This window comes from Filobasidium floriforme (genome assembly GCF_021052385.1).
Source record: "Filobasidium floriforme strain CBS 6241 chromosome Unknown HD553scaffold_1, whole genome shotgun sequence".
Taxonomy (NCBI): Eukaryota; Fungi; Basidiomycota; class Tremellomycetes; order Filobasidiales; family Filobasidiaceae; genus Filobasidium; species Filobasidium floriforme.
The window spans coordinates 764,630-783,183 of record NW_025763622.1 but is presented as its reverse complement, the minus strand read 5'-3'; the positions used below and the strand labels follow the sequence as shown (position 1 = coordinate 783,183).

The 18,554-nt window shown below is 53.8% G+C and overlaps 6 protein-coding genes across 6 annotated transcripts; 2 read left to right on the top strand and 4 right to left on the bottom strand.

Annotated features, from left to right (window-relative positions):
* Positions 1-4,008: 4,008 nt before the first annotated feature.
* HD553DRAFT_338187 (uncharacterized protein) lies at positions 4,009-4,981 on the bottom strand (the record flags this gene model as incomplete). Its single annotated transcript, XM_046182330.1, has 5 exons — positions 4,009-4,424; positions 4,527-4,602; positions 4,667-4,761; positions 4,823-4,888; positions 4,957-4,981. The coding sequence occupies 5 exons, from the start codon at positions 4,979-4,981 to the stop codon at positions 4,009-4,011; spliced, it is 678 nt and encodes a 225-aa protein (XP_046040137.1).
* A 2,167-nt stretch (positions 4,982-7,148) lies between these two features.
* HD553DRAFT_302586 (microtubule associated protein-domain-containing protein) lies at positions 7,149-9,919 on the bottom strand (the record flags this gene model as incomplete). Its single annotated transcript, XM_046178765.1, has 8 exons — positions 9,586-9,919; positions 9,467-9,520; positions 9,370-9,400; positions 9,072-9,304; positions 8,712-9,014; positions 8,435-8,651; positions 8,140-8,372; positions 7,149-8,074 (listed from the first exon to the last, which is right to left on the bottom strand). Coding segments are annotated over exons 1-8 (1,817 nt in total), but the record flags the coding sequence as incomplete, so codon positions are not given.
* A 184-nt stretch (positions 9,920-10,103) lies between these two features.
* On the bottom strand, positions 10,104-11,343 carry HD553DRAFT_290744 (Snf7-domain-containing protein). Its single transcript, XM_046178352.1, has 5 exons — positions 11,075-11,343; positions 10,920-11,005; positions 10,763-10,854; positions 10,451-10,683; positions 10,104-10,371 (listed from the first exon to the last, which is right to left on the bottom strand). The coding sequence occupies exons 1-5, from the start codon at positions 11,253-11,255 to the stop codon at positions 10,304-10,306; spliced, it is 660 nt and encodes a 219-aa protein (XP_046040135.1). The 5' UTR covers positions 11,256-11,343; the 3' UTR covers positions 10,104-10,303.
* Positions 11,344-11,541: 198 nt separating this feature from the next.
* On the top strand, positions 11,542-15,066 carry HD553DRAFT_302582 (DNA repair metallo-beta-lactamase-domain-containing protein). The gene is made up of 12 exons (XM_046178764.1): positions 11,542-12,705; positions 12,777-12,844; positions 12,906-12,958; positions 13,021-13,099; positions 13,165-13,720; positions 13,791-13,938; positions 14,020-14,135; positions 14,211-14,341; positions 14,443-14,554; positions 14,638-14,658; positions 14,744-14,822; positions 14,929-15,066. The coding sequence occupies exons 1-12, from the start codon at positions 11,612-11,614 to the stop codon at positions 14,932-14,934; spliced, it is 2,463 nt and encodes an 820-aa protein (XP_046040134.1). The 5' UTR covers positions 11,542-11,611; the 3' UTR covers positions 14,935-15,066.
* Positions 15,067-15,438: 372 nt separating this feature from the next.
* Positions 15,439-17,124, top strand: HD553DRAFT_6853 (uncharacterized protein). Its single transcript, XM_046184416.1, has 7 exons — positions 15,439-15,746; positions 15,813-15,891; positions 15,974-16,055; positions 16,160-16,264; positions 16,348-16,739; positions 16,817-16,947; positions 17,035-17,124. The coding sequence occupies exons 1-7, from the start codon at positions 15,554-15,556 to the stop codon at positions 17,064-17,066; spliced, it is 1,014 nt and encodes a 337-aa protein (XP_046040133.1). The 5' UTR covers positions 15,439-15,553; the 3' UTR covers positions 17,067-17,124.
* A 342-nt stretch (positions 17,125-17,466) lies between these two features.
* Positions 17,467-18,352, bottom strand: HD553DRAFT_327459 (cyclophilin-like domain-containing protein; the record flags this gene model as incomplete). Its single annotated transcript, XM_046181822.1, has 6 exons — positions 17,467-17,551; positions 17,642-17,771; positions 17,848-17,927; positions 17,989-18,059; positions 18,139-18,210; positions 18,281-18,352. 6 exons carry the CDS (start codon positions 18,350-18,352, stop codon positions 17,467-17,469), a joined length of 510 nt encoding a protein of 169 aa, XP_046040132.1.
* Positions 18,353-18,554: the final 202 nt, after the last annotated feature.

Genomic DNA, 18,554 nt, shown 5'->3' with positions numbered 1-18,554 from the left:
ATTACATTTAGATGTCTACCCATACCTTGCCTCATTCCTGCGTCCCGTCAGCCTGTCCAGGGGGATCCCCGTCGGGGGTCGCTCCCGGGCCTTACAGAATAACGGATCATCAAAGGACCCCGAATGGGGGAGCACAGGGAGGTAGCCGGATCCCCTTGCAGTTGGGTGCAAGCGGAGTACCCAACGGTCCAGATAGCCATCTGACGTTGGTAGGAGTGTTCTACCCGGAAGGAGTGCCGGTCCAAGCACTCATGTTGTTGGATTCGGGAGCGACCGGGATGTTCATGGATCGGACATTCGCGTCGCTACATGGATTCGACGTAACGGACCTCGAGACACCGCGGGTAGTAACGGTGATCGATGGTCGGGAGATCCAGGGAGGAAGGATCACCCAGAAGGCTCGTACGCTGGTACGTACGGGAGTGCACCTGGAGCTGACCGAGTTCCACCTCACCGATTTGAGTGGGTACCCGGTCGTACTAGGTATCCCTTGGCTGCGGAGACACAATCCGCATATCCAATGGGACTCCAACGCGGTGACGTTCGGGGATGTCTGCATCAGCACGGGATGTCTCAAGAGGCCCGAGACGGTGTATGCTCCGGACGAAGTAGAGGTGGAGACACGAGGGATCGACCCGTTCAAGAAGATGAAGGGGTCTATCACGGAGGATTTGGTCGTCGCACAAATGCAGATGACCCGGGAGGACGACGAGCGGGCGAGGCGCCCGGACCTGTGGGATTGGGACGTCAAACCTACAGACTCGTTCCAGGATGACCTGGACCCTCCCGAGTATATGGAGAAGCTGAGGGACATGGTACCGGAGAAGTATCATGAACATCTTGGAGCGTTCTCCAAGACGAAGGCAGATACACTGCCCCCGAAGCGATCGATCGACCATGCGATCGAACTCAAGCCCGGTACGTCGCCGACGTATCAGAAGCTCTATAACCACTCCCAGCGGGAGAGTGAGGAGCTAAAGAAATGGTTGAAGGAGAATCTGGAGAAGGGGTTCATCAGGCCGTCGAAGTCGCCCTGCTCGAGCCCGGTACTGTTCGTACCGAAGAAAGGCGGCGAGATGCGTATGTGCATCGACTACCGTCGCCTTAACGACATTACGGTGAAGGATAGGACGCCCCTACCCCTCATCTCAGAGACGCTAGACAGGTTGAAGGGCGCGAAGGTCTACACGAAGATGGACCTCCGAGGCGCGTACAACCTGCTACGCGTAAAAGAAGAAGACATTTGGAAGACCGCGTTTACTACACGTTTCGGTCTGTTCGAATGTTTGGTCATGCCGTTCGGCCTGACCAACGCCCCCGCTACCTTTCAGCGGTGGATGAACGAGGTCTTCCAAGACCTTTTGGATGTGTGCGTCGTCGTTTACCTCGACGACATACTTATTTACTCCTCCGACCAGGAGACCCATGATGGTCAGGTCAAGGAGGTTATGAAGAGGCTGCAGGCAAATGGCCTGTATGCGAAAGCGGAGAAGTGTGAGTTCGATACGGTGGCTACCGAATTCTTGGGGTACGATATTGCCCCGACGGGGGTCAGTATGAACCCCTCCAAGGTCAAGTCCGTTCTGGACTGGGCCCCCCCGAAGAACATTCGGGGACTGCAGTCCTTTTTAGGATTTGCAAATTACTATCGGAGATTCATTCAGAACTACTCCAAGAAGATTCAGGGAATGACGGCCCTGACGAAGAAAGGGGTGAAGTACTCCTGGACGGCAGCCGCTGACGCTGCGTTCCGGGAATTGAAGGAGTCCTTCACCCAAGCGCCTATATTGGCGCATTACAACGAGGAGCGCCAAGTGGTGCTCGAGACCGACGCTTCCTCTGGAGCGATCGGCGCGGTGATGTCCCAGGTAGGGGACGATGGGAAGCTCCACCCGGTGGCGTTCATGTCGAAGAGTCTGACGCCCGCCGAGAGGAACTACGATGTGCACGACAGGGAGCTGCTGGCCATCGTTTATTGCAGTCGGATATGGCGACATTATCTCGACAACAAGTACCCCGTTCGGATCCTCACGGATCACAAGAACTTGGAGTACTTCAAGAGGGACAAGGTATTGTCTCAACGGCAGGCGCGATGGTCGCAGCTGTTAAACCAGATCTCCTACACCCTGGAGTACAAACCGGGGACGGAGAACGGGAAGGCCGACGCGTTGAGTCGGCGGGAAGAGTTGATGGAGGAGACAGAACCGAAGCGAGCGGAGACTCTGCTCCGGCCTGTCGAAGACGCACCCTCTGAGGGGTGTAGTCCGGTTGAGCGACCGCCTTTGCGGTTGAATGGCACCATCCCCGCACTGGGCGATTGGATGGTGAAAGCGCTGATACCGGCGGCGCAGGACGACCCGGTGGCGAAAGAGCTCGTAGCGCAGCTCAAGGCGGGAACCTTGGCGAACGAGCGATACAGCTTGAGCCCCACTGGGGTTCTTCTGTACAACGGGTTGGTGTATGTCCCCAACGCAGGGAACATCAAGGTAGAGCTGATGAAGCGTCTACATGACGGGAAGGCCGCCGGCCATTGGGGGCGGGACAAGACTGTGGAGCTGACCAGTAGGGACTTCTACTGGCCTGGGATGGCGAAGTGGATCGGGGAGTACGTCGCTAGCTGCAGCATATGCCAGCGCAATCGGCGGCCCCGGATGAAGCCTGTCGGCGAACTAGCGCCGCTACCGGTACCGGCAGGACCATACGAATCGATCACTTGGGATCACATCACGGACCTGCCCGAGTCTATGGGGTCCAACTCGATCCTGGTGATCGTCGATCGGTTCAGCAAGCGAGCGCACTTCGTCGCTTGTCGAAAGGATAACGACGCCACATTCTTGGCGCGGTTGTTCCTTGACCGATGGGTGTGTTTGCATGGGTTCCCGAAGCAGATCATTTCGGATCGAGGTACGTTGTTTACCTCGCGCTTCTGGAAAGATTTGTGCCGCATGGCGAACGTGGAGAACAGTTACTCCACGGCGTTTCACCCGGAGACGGACGGTCAGACCGAGCGAAGTAACTCCACCTTGGAGCAATACTTGCGGTCGTACGTCAACTTCCTCCAGGACGATTGGGCGGAGTTACTCTCCATGGCGGAGTTTGCGTACAACAACGCGAAGCACTCTGCCATCGGGATGTCGCCATTTATGGCGTCCGAGGGAAGGGAGCATACCTTCTCCCTGCCAGTGCCCGGCACTAGGGAAGAGGCGGTGGAGTCGGCGGGGGAGTACCGAGACCGGCTCGACGGGATCTATAAGTCGGTGAAGGAGGCGCTGGAACAGGCGCGGAAAGACATGGCGAAGTACGCAAATCGGAAGCGTACCGCCGTCCCTGACGAGGGTTACAACGTAGGGGACTTGGTAATGTTATCTACCAAGAACTTGACATCGGTGCGCCCCAGCCAGAAGCTCTCGATGAAGACGCTGGGGCCCTTCCGAATCACGGAAGTCATCGGCCAGAGCAAGATGGCGAGGAGGCTGGAACTCCCCGCGCAGTTACGCCGGGTGCACCCTGTGTTCCACGTGTCGTTGCTTATCCCCTATCGGGCCAACGAGCTGGAAGGAAGAGAGGTGGTTGAGCCACCTACCCCCGAAGTCCTCGACAACGGCGACTTGGGGTATGTTGTGTCCGAGATCGTACACTCGAAGGCGTTACGATCCGGAAGGTCCGGGAAGAAGACCCAATACCTGGTACGGTTCGAAGGGTACGGGGACGAGTCAAACGAGTGGGTCAGCCCCGCTGAGTTTGACCACGACGACAAAGTCGTTGCGGCGTTCCACAAGCGCTACCCCCATCTACCCCAGCCCGGTCGACAAGAGTACGCAGACGCTTGATGCGTTCGGAGTCCGCATCTAGGAGGGGGATCCTGTTATAGCGGTCACGTGACGCGTCGGACGCGCCGTACGCGACTCCCGTATGCGACTCCCGCCGGGGGTACTTTTCGGTATTGTTATGTTGATGTAGAACTAGTACCCTTGTAATAGCTCTACATCCGTTATTACATTTAGATGTCTACCCATACCTTGCCTCATTCCTGCGTCCCGTCAGCCTGTCCAGGGGGATCCCCGTCGGGGGTCGCTCCCGGGCCTTACATTCTTCCACCTGGTTGGCCCTCCCCTTCCCCTTCGCCGACCTTGCGTTCCTCCTCGCGGCGAACTTGATCGCCTTTTTGGGCGAAGGCCCGTCCTCCCTGAGGTACTCGACGTCATCCGAGTCATCCTCCTCAACCGCAACCCTCCTCTTCTTTGGGGTGGTGGCGGCCTTGACGAAGGCCTTTAAGACCTCCCTCAAGGGAGTCGAGGCCCGGCGTTCTCGACTGGGGCCGGAGGAGGAGGAGTCGGCGGGGGGAGGGGATTGGGGGAGGGGGGGAACGACCGTCTTCTCAGCCTTCTCGTCGGTGGTGGTGGTGGCGTATTCGGGATGTTGCGCTAAGGAAAAGATACCGTACATGCAATCGAGATTAGCCCAAGTATAACTAGTATAACGATAGTCCAGTCGAGGTTTAGTGTAGCAGGTATACTACAACTCACCATCCCACCGAGCCAACGCCGCCCTCATCAACCCTCGAGGTCCTTGTTGAGGGATCCACTCCCGGATTGTCTCGGCCTGCAAGTGAAACACCAACCGTGAGCTTAGGATAAGTTAGTCATAGTCTAGCACGATTACTTACCACGCCAACAAGCTTGACCGCTTCCCTTTCCTCCTCGGCCTTCTTCACCTTCTCCCGCTCCTCCTCCTCCTGCTTCGACCTCTTCTGGACTTCGGCTGTTCGTACACATGTGTAGCATTAGCAACAAGATGAAAGGCATAGCTAAAGTATACTTACCGATCAAAGTCTGGGAGAGAGCCCCCAGATCAGCAGAAGTGGCCGTAGCCATCTTCCTCGTCAGGTCTATCAGAGTAAAGGCATGTCGGTAAAGGTATGACAACCCCTGACAACACGTATGCGTAGAAGCTTACCAGCAATCTCTTCGGGAGTAGGCATTTTGAAGCTAGAGGTTGCGTACGTGTAATATAGGAGTAGGATTAAGAGAAAGTTATGCGAGACTAATGATAGGCAAAGTTAGAGCAAACAAGTTGTACGAAGGCGAGAAGATCGTAGGTATATACGAAGCTACGAAGGCGAGTAATCTTGTTGTTTGTTGTTTTGTTGTTCGCTTAGACGAACGTATGACGACGACGATGAAACCCCATCAAATTCTTTTGTTCAACTGCTTGTCTGATTGGCTAGGCTAGTTAAGTCATGCTTAGCCTAAGATACGATGGATCTGCACGACGTCATCGATTACAACGTCTCGTCCGTTTGCCTGGCTAATAGGGAATCGTGTACCCATGATCTAACGGCTAAGTATTGCACTGTACTGAACAACCCTGTGTCATCGGCAACATCGTCGGCACTGTGCTGAGTGGGAGGAGGGAAATGATGACAAAGGGTCTGTCGAAAGTCTTCTTCCTTCAGCAGTGGTGGTAGTAACTCATGATACCGCTCGACTTGGACGTATGGGTCTGTATCCCCAACTGGTCGGTCTTGATCGGCTCGTTCTTGTTCGGAAGGCCAGTTTGCAGCTCGCATCTGGTTGACCTCGGCTTGTTCTTCGTCCTCGTCCTCGTCCTCCTCCCCTTCTATAACTTCATCGATGAAGCCGTTGCCATCTACCAAACCATCTGTGGGGTATAAATCAAGATCCATACCCCGCTTCGCTGCTTCAACGTTCCCGTGGATCCATGTACGTAGGGGTGACCAGCCTCTTGTACCCTTGGTAGCGCTAGGGTGGTGATTATGTGCGGCCACATGGGAGGCGATTGTAAGGTTTACGAGGGGAAGGAAGCAATGATGTAGGCAGAAGATGTCCACTGGATCATCAACGTCGAGGTCATGTAGTCGTTCAAGTTCGGCGAAGGTCCTGGAGTACTTCTGTGTAAACTTTTCCCCCACACTCTTCCAGTGTCTCTCGATCGGAGTGTTATGTGTTGACTTTCCTCGGATGAAGGGGGCCTTTACAGTATCTAAAGCACGAAGTAAAAGAGTCAGGATAAGGTAGACATATTACCGGTGCTTGACTGACTTCTAATTGCGATCATCTGCTTCCATATGCCCATGTTTTCCCCACCGTAATCCACTCTTACTCGTTGAGGCCATCCCCACTCTTCAGTTCCAGTCAAGAACAGCTGCTCAACAGTTTCGGCCCTGTTGTTGTCGCTAGCTTTCATGAAGACGCACACTCGGCTGTACCCATCTACACCCCCATGTATAACAAACTTCCATCGGATAAGCTTGTGCTGGCCGTCGATATGCCATAGCGAATTAGGGAAGGGAACCTTGTAGACCCGTCGATTGCGTACAACGGCTCTTCTTAGGGCTGCGGAGGCTGGGTTGATTTCCCAAAGAAGAGCTCGTACTTGTTCACGGGTGACTTTCATGCCTATGCTGGCAAGATGGCCTTGAACTGCACGGTAACCGAGCATATCGCCATCGAGTTGGTTCAGATGATTCTTGATAGCCTGTCGGAGATCGTCCTCTGAGACTAAGTGTTTTGCCTGTCGTTTGGTATAGGGTTGTGCAGCGTTCCGTCTACGAATGACTGTGCTTCGAGAACAGCCAAGAAATCCTGCTATCTCTTTGTCCGTAAACCCAATGTCTTCATATTCTTTGATTGCATCGGGAGAGATATCAAGTACAAAGCCGCCTTCAGGCCGAAGAGTGCGAGTGGCACGAGAGGTGTTGGCGACAGGTAGTTGGAGGAACCCTTGGTGACAGGCGTAGACCTCGTCGCGGAGAGCTATAGACCCATGTGTATGATCGAGGTACACCTGTAGCGGTAACTTTCCCTTGACCTCACTCGTAAGCCAAGTGACTAAGTCATCGAGGGCATGGAGAAAGCCTGGTATGACACTGGGGTCTCTCTCGTTGGGCTCGCAGCTCAAGAAGTCTTGAACGGGGCTGTGTATGTCGGCGACGTATGCAGCAACTTCGGCTTGGAGCACAAGGGTGTTATCGACTGGCATGCTGGTAGGGTAAGGAGGCTGAGTTAGGGAAGCTTAGGCTAAGTCGAGTTAGGCTAACTTTAGACTGAATGGTCCAGATGAAATGGAAATATGAAAGATAATCTTGATAGTGAACTTAGATTATGATCCCTTTTTGGGAGCTTTTACTCAGAGGAAGGACTATAGATCTCGCGCGGCGACGGCGACCGCCGATTATTGTTTTTCTAGGCGCTTGGAACAAACGGCTCACTATAGTCAACCACGCAACCACAAAATCAACAACAACACAACAACAACAACGTTCGCGGTCTCCAGGGGCGCTCTATCTGAGGGAATAGGGCCAGACATCCCGTCATTATGATTTGCCTGCGCCTGTATCAGTACAACTTGAGGGTATGGGGACAATCTTCGAGCGAAAGCGAATTGAAACGGGTCGAAAGGGTTGATGCTATAAATCCTCGACGAAATCCTCCAACCTCCACGTCCGCGTTTCCGTCGACGCCGCTGAATTGATCCTCGACACGATTGAGCGTCTCGGTTTGAAAGACTCCCTTCGTGGCGGTCTCCTGGTTCCATCTCGGCTCAACGCAGTGGTAGTGCCTGCGATTTTCGGGATCCCGCTACTGAGCGAACCGTACGTCGCCACTCGTGGTTGAGCGACATTGTGCGCGCCCGACGATCCCAGCGGTTTGATCGCTGGCGGCAAAGTGTAATTCCGGGTAGTTGTCGGGCGGGGTAAACCGTATACCGGAGGAGGAGCTTGCTGTCGACGCCCAGCGTTTGAGATCGAGGAGGTGCTGCTGGCCAACGGATTGACGCTCCGTGTCGCACGATGCCCTCGCTGGAAAGGAGTCGGCGTTGTGGTTTCGTGTGTGGATCTCGCTAGAGGTGTCCGTTGCGTGCTCATGTTGAGCCTTGCAGGCGTAGCTGCGCTGTTGCCCATGATCTTTGTTCGCTTTTTTGCCTCTTTCTCGGCATCCTTTGCCTCCTGTTCAAGCAGAATTATCTCCACAATCCTGATATCATCAACGAGGAAATCCATATTGTGTTCCTCTTCCCACAACGGGACCTCTCGCATCAGCTCCGCTTCAAGCTATTATACAACAACGTATCATGAGCGACCGGTTATTCGGTCGTCGCAGGCAAGCGAAGACTCACCTTCGGTTTCAATATCCCTAATCGCTTCCGCATCTTTTCTTCTTGCAGGAGCGCCCCTCCCCTCGTGTTGAATCGATCGGGACCGTTCCGCTTCGCCTCGAGCTCCTCTTCCTTCGCTTTGAGGTCGACCCATTCCTGTGCCTTGGATAGCAACGCCCCTTTGACGAGAACTTCGTCCGTCAGCCGTTGAGCTTCCTTCTCGTGCTCGGCGAGTATCTCCTCGGAGATCGATTCTGTCGAACGGGAATCAGATCAGCTTCAATCGTTCGTCTCCCGTCTGCGCTCGTGGACTCACCCGCATAGAATGCGCGGAAACGTTCCGTTGATCTGGGTCCGTAGAGTAGCCTATCCCAGAGGCCTTGTATTTCCTCCCGAACCGTTTGGACAAACCCTCCAAGACTTGCACTCCTCAGAACTTTCACCCGCTGAAGTTCCACTTTGTAAGCTTCGATGGTGCTCACGGCCAACCCGCAGTGAGCCTCGATGAAGGTTTGGATCTCTTCCTGAGTGACCTGTGCGAAATGGAGCGCTTGGTTAGTGGTTTGCTAGCCGCCGTCCGCGCATTAACCTACCTGTAGTCGCAGCCAGATAGGCTCAAGCTCATCATAGAGTGACTGTATCTTCGCTTCCCGCCTCGTCTTCTCGCCGACCCAGGCTTCTTGAAGCGCCAAACAGACGTCTGTCAGAGTCTCGGTCGGATTTACGTCGTTCTCCGAGGATGCGATGGAAGCCTCGATGAGGGGAAGGTGCGTGTCGACTTCAGCCGAATCCGGGATATACCAGCCGGACCTCGTAGCGTCGGTGGGAAGACAGAGTTCGCCGTGCAGAAACCGGAGGTCGTCGAAGAGATCGTTTAGTTCCTCAGCTCGCTTGATCTGAAAGAGAGACGATATGATTAGCTAACATGCCTTCGCAAGGTGATTGCGACTTACCTTTTCGAGATGAACCAGCCGGAGAGCTTCCTCCAGTGCGGCAATCCTGGCCATGCTCCCGTCCTCCATGAGATCCTCCTCATGTACCGAAACGTCCACAACGGCTCCCAGCAGCATTACCGCTGGTGAATCACGATGTGTCTCGATGAGCCCTGCTTTTGCCGTGAGCTCGGGAGGGAGACTGTACGTCTTCCCCAATATCGCTGAAATCGAGCTAATCTGTCCGGTGAGAGCTGCGAGAGAACGACGTCTTTTCTTCAGTTCTGAATCAAGACATATCTGCTCAAAGGTCAATAACCTTTCACTTTGAGCATCCTATCCTCATGGGTCTATCCGGTTGGCGATATCGCTACGTCAGTCATGTAATCGGTCACACATGACTCTACGCGACTCACCGACTTCAATCTAGCTTCTTCAGACTCCAAGCTGCCCAACCGTGCGGGTAGACTCTACAGAGCCAGAACAGCACATCAGGCTGTGCGCATCGACGTCATCCGATTGATCTCCCGCTCACCATATCGGCGTCCCCACCCTCTTGATCCCGCTTCTCCCCCTGTTCACCGAGCACTTCCCTCATCTTGCCCACCCTCTTCTTCACCTTGGCGATCTTTTCTTCCAGCTCCTTTACCGCATCTTTTCGGATTTCCACCCTAGCATCGATAGCCTGTTTGATGGCCTCTTCGATCCCACGGAGGTCGTTGGCGAGCTCGGAAGAAGCGAGGCCGAGCGAGCTATGGAGGGTCCGCAGGTACGGGATCTGCGCTTCGAGGTAGGAATTCAAATTCATCGTCAAATCATTCTATCTTGGATGTGTATGATGATACTGTGCGTCATAGCAGCATATCAAGGTCGCTAGATGCTAGATGCAACCGATATCAATCAAGTTCGAGAGCCGGGGGTTTGTTATTGTTGAAGCACATTCTTCGTCACGTGACCGACACCTTTGAAGATGGATCAACCTTGTCGCTATCAAGTTTAGGTCAGTAGTGTGCTGGTGCTTTGAGGTCAGAAGTCGTGGAGAGTTCTGCCTTATCATGCTTATGCGATGAACATCGGTATGTATACATATGAGAGATACGGCCGTTCGTGAGCGGATTGTTACAACGAGTGAGCAACGAAACGGTAAAAGTACAGATATCCCAAAAGGGCGTCGCTATCCGACCTCGAGTGAGATCGCATGGCAGGTGGTTGTGACAGGGCGAGAGAAAGGAATGTGCGGGGTCTTAGATGACTCAGGAAGCCATCTCGGCCTGAAGCTGACGGAGCATGGCCTCCTCGTCTTGTTCCTCCGAAACACGCTCTGTCCAACCAGGAAGAAGTGTGATGCATCCGAATAAGCCTCATAGTGTAAAGTACGACAGAACCGAGCTGTAACTCACGTCGAGGGGCAGCGACCCGGTTCGACACAGGGGAATGCACCGGGACTCTTTCGGCGCCAGCCAGTCTTTCCTGCAGTTGCTGATCTTCCAGCTCTGCCAGCTCGTCCTTGAGCTCGTCCTCGTCGATATCGATTCCCAAGTTGTGTGGCGAGCTGATAGCCTCGCTGATCTGGTTCGAGACTTCCATCTGTTCCCGGATGGAATCCATCTGTGCGTCGACATCTTGGATGTTGCTGCAGAAAACAAATACGGCGACCACAGGCCATTCTTTAGCGAGATCACGAAGCAGATAAGACGCGGGTTGGTGCTCACAGTTTCCCATGAATCCCTTTCATAGCATCTGACGCTTGCTTCATCGTCTTCATCGTCTCCGCATTCAAGTTGGCAGTCTCCAGGCTGTCCACCTGTGCGAAAAAGAAGTCTTACGACGTCAGCTCTGGGATCCCCGAATAGCGAAAGACCGACTTGCCTGAGCTGATAAAGTCAGTCGAGTGTTGAAGATCCTTTCCAACTCGGTCTCGTAAGCCTTCTTCTGTCGTAGTGCGGAAGAAGCGACTATTGACGATGTCATTGCGCTTAGCCTTATGTACGTGCACTGGCTGAGCGGTGACTTTTCGTGCTTACGAGCTTTGTTCGTAGAGACGTTAGCTTTGGCTTTAGCCAACTCTTCATCAATCTTTCGCTGCAGATGCTCCTCCCTCTTGTCCAGAACCAAAAGCTGCTCGCGAAGGGCAACGATAGAGTTCCGAGCAGACTCTCTTGGGTCAGGGGTCGCTCCCCATAGCCAATTGAAGAGGAAGGACATGGCAAGATTTCAATTCACTTCACTATTGATAATGGAGTGATGGAATCGAGGGCGATCAAGATGTAAAGCGAGTTGTCAATAGCAAAGGAGGTCGGAGGATGTAGGAGGGTGACCGTATGTGTTTGCGTCTGATGCTGATCAGCTTTCTTGGGCGATCCTCCTCCCTCGCCCTTTGAGGTGGAAATATCACGCCTCGGACTCGGACTCGGTAGCAGCTGATCGATCGGAATCGTGATGTTCGACTTCGACATCTTCGACATCCTCGCTATCGCATCGCATCACTACGTTCGCTGCCAATACTCCTACGAGGCTAGCTGGACCCCTCGATACATGCTCATTAGGTAGAAGGTATCTATATGACGGTCAAACGAGCGCCTTCAGCAAGCCCGGCTCAGGGAAACACCCTCCGCGACTTCTTCTCCAAACAGCCGGCGGACGATTCGGATGCCGTCTCGAAACGGCGAAAGGTCACGCCCTCTCCCCGGGCGAGAAAGTCGAGCGACCTTATCGGCAGCTCAGCCGTCAAGGCCAGTGGTCTAAATAGGAGGACTTCCGGCAGCAAAGTGGGACAGACCGATGAAACGCCGGTAGTGATCAGCAGCGACGAGGACGACGAGATCACCATCCTGGATGAATCACCTGCGCCCGCTAGAAAGGCTAGCAAGCTCGAGAGTAATGGCTTGTTGGGAGATTTTACTCCTACCAAACCACTCCAACGAAAGACTTCGGGCTCCGATGCTGTAGCACACAAAGCAAGCAGGGGAAAGTCACAGGTTTCTCTTCCTCTGCGCAACCTCGATCCTCCTCCTCAACCCGTAGCTGGGCCTTCGAAACCGACCGACAGGCCACCTTCCCCTATAGAAGACGCTGAAGAGCACAAGAAGCTGTCTCAGGCTTTGGAAGCGGAAGAAGACGCCTGGGATGAAGGGGATGAGGAGGGGTATGGAATGGAGGATCCCAGAGACGAAGAAGCGGAGGATGACGGATCTGATGCGGATGGAGAGGATCCGCTTCCCTCAGCGCAGCCGCCAAAGGGTGTTTGTTTGGGAACCTTGATGGGCGATAGGAAAGTTGAAGGTGGTGGTACGATCATCGATATCGATGAGGACGATGAGGACGGCGGACCGAGACCAAAGAAGACCCCTTCCAAAGCCAAACGACCCCTCTCTTCCTTCTTTCCCCCCAACCCACCTCGAGAACCGCAAGAAGCAGAAGAGGAAGACGTCGAACCGTCCGCTACCCCTGGCAAACCCAACGCCTTTGCTGTGCTCATGAATGGACATAAAGAAAAGGCCGAGTGGAAGGTGGCCGAGGTGGATTTGAAACGGGATGGCAAACGGGTCGTCGGCAGGAGAAAGGCGCCATTTTACAAGGTCATGACAGGAATGCCGATCGCGGTCGATGCGTTCCGGTACGGGAGTATACCCAAAGTCAAGGCGTACTTTTTGACGTGAGCTTGTCATGCCATACTTCCAGGAGGCGTCATAACCGAGACTGACATTGGATCTCGTGCTCGGTAAGACATGCGCACTCGGACCATTATACGAATCTTTCGGGAAGCTGGCGTCATGGTCCTATCTATTGTTCAGGTCAGTCCTGGTGCATAGCTTCACCATCTCTCGCTTGCTGATAGCTGAAGACTTATAACAGAAACGACGGCCAACCTGATCAAGTTGATGCTCGGTGTAGATGCCAAATGGGTGGTAAGTACCATATCTCTTAGGCCGCCTCCTTCTGTCCGCTGACGAATACTGAATGTATCCAGCATGGTCTTCCATGGGATGTCCCTTACGAACTCCCAAATACGGGCGGAGTCATGGTTACAGTACTCCATGCCAATCACTGTGAGACTTTCCGCCGAGGTCGACATGATGATCGAATCTAGAATTCATCGGATGTGCATCAACAGGTCCCGGGTCCTCGCTGTTCCTCTTCGAAGGCCGTCAAACGGTGGACGCGGGCGACTCGGTCGGATTCAAGAACCCCTACATAGGCTCGAAGCGAATATGGAGATACCTACACTGCGGCGATTTCCGTGCTTGCCCGCAGATGGTCCTCCATCCTGCTATTGTCGGCAAAAAGATCGACACCTGCTACCTGGATACGACCTACCTGAATCCCCAGTATTGTTTCCCTCCTCAGCCGCTAGTCATCGATGCGTGCGCTACTCTGGCTAAGCGGTCGATCTTTGGGCAGCATGTCGCTGCCGTAACGGACGCCGGGGGAGGCAAGGGGATCATGGGTCAGCCGCCCGAAGATTCCGCTCGGGCTGGCGCCAAGAAGGAGGAGAATGTCGCCGATGACGAAGACGTCAAGCCGTATCTCAAGGGCCTGGAAGGAATGGATACGACCGAAAGGGGAAGACGCTTGATGAACTCGTGGCTAGTCAAGGAAGAAGAGGATGCTAAAGAGGAAGTGGATAACATCACGACCAAGAAGACGGGCAGGACCCTGATCGTCATTGGGTGAGTAGAACGCGGTCAGGCGGGCATCTCCGCTAGGAACCTAGTTGATCTGGAGATTGTATCTGGGCAGTACCTATTCGATCGGCAAAGAACGTATCGTCAAGGCGGTCGCGCGTGCGGTCGGAAGCAAGATCTATTGCGACGCTCGGAAACGAGGGATTCTCATGTGTCAAGCGGATGAAGAGCTACATTCCATGCTGACAAGCGATCCAGTCGAGGTAGGTGTTGCATAATCGTGAAGAGATCGGACTTTGCAAACTGACAGCAATCGTTGGCACTGGCCTTATGGCACGTGACAGGCTTCGATCCACTTGGTACCGCTACAGATGATTCAACTAGACCGACTCGAACCATACCTCCAGAAGCTCAGGGAGCACTTTGAGCGAGTCTTAGCCTTTCGTCCGACTGGATGGACGTGAGTCTTCCGAGCATCAAATCAGTCCGATAGTCGAGGCTCAAGGCATGTATCTTGCTACGCTCTCCTTTATAGATTCACGCCGCCGGCCGGGACGGAGAGCATGCCGGACATCAATTATGTCATCCGGCGCGATCAGAGCCGGACTTTTACTGCCGAATATTTGCGGCCTATGCGAGGATCCTGTCGTCAATTCATGATCTTCGGTCAGTATCCCGGTGTTACACCATTCGGGCCTACCACAGAACTCCTCGCTCATACGCTGTCTCTGTCATATTCATGGTCGTTCGGACGTTGGCCACTATAGGGATTCCTTACTCGGAACACTCTAGTTTCTTCGAATTGACCTGTTTTGCCCTGTCCGTGCCTGGGCCGGACGTCAAGATGATCGCGACGGTCAACGTGGGGAATGAGAGGAGGTAAGCCTATCGACCTGACCTGAAGATACGAGTTGTCAGATTCTAGCGACGGCGGGACTGATTGTCGACTCTCATTTTGGCAGTCGAGGCAAGATGAAGCGATGGTCAGTCCAGTTCCCGTTCTCCTCTCCTTGCTTCATGTTCAGGCGGGCAGCTGAACTCGACGAGCTCTCCCTTTCGTATTCCCAGGTTTGAAAAATGGCAAGCTGAAAAGCAGAAACGAGCGAAAGCGGGTCTGGGAGTGGTGGAATATCGGGATGTGACTTATGTGAGTCTTCCTGGAGGCGCGGTCCGACGGATTTGGCGCCCGACGGATTTGGAACGGGCTGGCTGGCTGATAGGATTCGCTCGTCCTGGGGTGTCATCGATTATAGTGGTGAGACGGAGAAACTGGCCAACCTGGTAGGACGGTGTTTTGATCTCTTTGGATCAGGTAGCATGTGCAGGTAGATCCAGGCTGGTTGTACATCTTGACTTGAGCGTCGTATCATATACCCTGGGACGCTTTGAAATAGCCTTTCCCCCCTTCTGTTCACGTGCTCAGTAACAGATACACGTCGCCCCCCCCCCCCTCGGTCTGCCAAGGCTGCGAGTTAGCGCTTCGCTCGCCTCCCCGAGTCTCACAAAATCATCAAGGGGGTGAGGTGAGGTCAAGGAGCTGTGCACTCTGCCGATAAACACCATCCTTCAGCTCTTCAACTATCTTCTCACCAATCTCGAGCGTAACCCCATACTTCACACACTTCACATCTGAATCTCAATAAAACATTCTATGCCCTTGTTCAAGCGACGTCAGGCAGGCCCGGCTCCGGTCGGAGGCGGAATGAGTATGGGAGGCAGTAACATGAGGAACCGGTCCTTTGAGTGAGTCATACCAGAACAGTGTCTCTCTCCTCCTTTACTCTCGGTCTCGGAGTGACGATAGAGAACAGGATATGTGGAGTGTAGAAGGATCCAGTACTGTCGAGCTATGGACAGTTAGCTCGGGAAGCTTCCGGCATGAAACCGGGCTGGTCCTGCAGACCATTCCCTACCTTTCGGACCCCTCGACTGACCTCTATCGCATTGCTTTTCTCTCGTTCCAGTGCAGGAGTGGTTTTCCGTCACCCGGTGTTCCTAGTAACTTTCCTCCTGGCCCTGATCGGATGGTTCGTCGCCTTTATCGGCATGTGCGTGGCCGAATCCGATCTGAGTGAGTACATTCCGTTTGGATAAAGGACCGGACCGAATGTCAAGCTGAACGATCCGGACTGAGCAGATAACTTGAATGGAGGACCTTCGATGGGGACGCTGTGGTTCGCGATCATCTTCCAATTCGCCATCATCGTTCATCTCTTGTGAGTCTGCCTTTGTGGGATCTCACCTTCTCGCTTCTCCGTCTTGTCACGCACGAGGCTGATGCCGAAATCTCGTCGACAGTATTGCACTCGCACGGAACGCGCTGGCCTTGCATCGATGGCAGATCGCAATCGTGACCGCCGTCGTCGTCGTCTTTGCCATCGTGAGCACCTCGTCCGATCCTCTTCATCACGCATTCCAGGCGGACGAGATGGCTGAATATCCTTTGCGCATCCTCGTTTTTACTATTTTGGCGGCGACAATCAGAACGGAGTAGAGATGATCTATCAGGGACAAGCTAGGGATGGTCTGAGCTCGAGCGGAGCGCTAAAGGCAGTCGGAGCTGGGTGGTTGCTCTGTGCTTTGGCCGACGTGAGTCTTATCATCATATCCTCCTCACACTTCCAGTGGAACACGACTGATCATGAGCGCAAACCTGAACCGGCTCAATACAGCTCGTTTGGATTCTCTACCTGACATCAGAGGAAGATACTTTCTTCTACCACCTTCTCAACCCTACCGGTCTCGCTGGCCTTACCCCTTACTCGGCTCATCGGTATGGCCCTACCGGTGGGGTGTCCAACACGTATCACGGCGCTGAGACGGGCGGAGACTATCCTTCGAGCCGGATGATGAACGGTACCGGTACCGGTGGAGGCATCTTGTCCAGCAATGGAAACGGAAACGGATACGCCCCGGGTGGATACGCCCCCGCTGCTACGACCGTTAAGGTCACTTCGACGGGAATGGGAGGTGGGAATGGCGGGGGTGCACCGGTCGTCTTGTCTGCACCTGTTGGTGCCGAGTCTGGGATGATGGGCGACATGGGCCATGTCATGCGTGCCAAGTCAGTTACGATCGACCGACCTATAGGGGAGACGTTGTTTCAGCTGATAGGTTACTCGTTTCCGACCGGAATTACAGAGCTCTATACGCTTACACCGCCTCACCAGACGACCCTACCGAGATCTCGTTCAACAAGGGTGAGATCCTCGAAATTACCGATGCCACGGGCAAGTGGTGGCAATGCAAGACTGCTGCAGGGAACATGGGAAGTGAGTTGATTCGAGTCGACCTGGCATCCAGGAATCGACTTTTCACTGGTGGAAATTTTGGCTGAACCGGGTCTTTTGTGTTTGTAGTTGCACCTTCCAACTATTTGCAGATCGTCTAGAGGGTGGATGAAGACGGATCGATCCTCCTTCACCTTGCCGTGCCATCCTCTCCAACCGCTGCGATTTTCTTTAATACTTGCGATACACGCCACGACCTCTTTACTCCCTCACCCAGCTAGTCCTCTCCTTTTTTGATTTTCTTACAAGCTTTCGCCCTTTTCCGGCCTCTCAATTCGAAGCCCTTAGCTAATGACCAAGAGAATGTAATAGGGCAGACGTGGTCGTCAGACTCTGTCGATTTCTTTTCTCCATGAACGACTATACGTATCCGTCTTTCGACGCCATATACCGGACCTACCGCCGGTCGACTAAGCGGAGCGATCCACGACCAGATATATGTACACAGGGCTACGCTCTGAGATTGGTGACCAGTTCGATTCATGTTGCGTGACCCTGCATCTAGACTACAATCTTGGAGACTTCGGTACTCGATGCCGAAGCGTCCCCTTGTCTCGCACGGTGGATCTTGATCTCCTCGACCGGTCTGCACAAGGGAAGTATCGTTTGAAGCAGCCGGAAGGTCAGCCAAGAAAGTTTATTGGATGCATTATTCTTGTATTCAAGGCAGACATACCGGTCATTCGAATCTGTCCGTACGGCTGCTAGCCTTTGTACCGTCTTCATGCCTGATGATACTCTTCCGAAGATGGTGTGTTTCCCGTCGAGCCACGGGGTAGGGCCGAGCGTCAGGAAGAACTGGCTGCCTGCAGTATCATTCGGCCACATCGAGATTCATTCAGTGATCGGGAAAGTGGAAGGGAAGAGAGGCAAGAGGCTTACCGTTCGTGTTGGGTCCCGAGTTGGCCATGGCGAGGATACCGGCTCCTACGAACCGCAGTTCAGGGTGGATCTCGTCCGCGCTGTACATCGACCATCATGAGCTCTAACTCATCCATAGTAGCTAGTTTTCAGATGACTCACAACTTTTCCCCATAAATTGAACTTCCTCCTCGGCCGGTACCTGTTGGATCACCTCCTTGCACCATAAAGTCCTGTCACAAGGCGAGCCGGCGAAAAGGGATGAGGAACGCCTGCTTGTATTGACCGGTGAAAGGCTCTCTGCGCGCTCACCTGGATCACTCGGTGGAAGATGACATTGTTGTAGTAGCCTCGCTTAGCAAGTTCTGAAAAGTTCTTGCATGTCTGCAATACAGGGGTCGCAAAGGTCAGTGCTGCCGCGAAACGGAGATGTCTACAACCATGGTGAACGGACTTTGGGTGCGTGCTCGGTATAGAGCTCTACCGTCAAGGATCCGACCGAGGTTTCTATTGTTACGTAGGACATGACGCTGAATGAAGTTTGATCTTGGATCTCCTCTTTTTTTGTGTTGGACAGTTGTCTAGCTACTCGCTACTCGCCAAGAAGGTTGCAAGGTCGTTTGAATTCGTTTCGTTCGGTCGTTGCCGTTCAGGAGAAGGATCTCGAGGTTCTAGGTCGAGCGGAAGCTGATTCGAACAACCCCTAAGGCTCGGATATCGTTGACGGT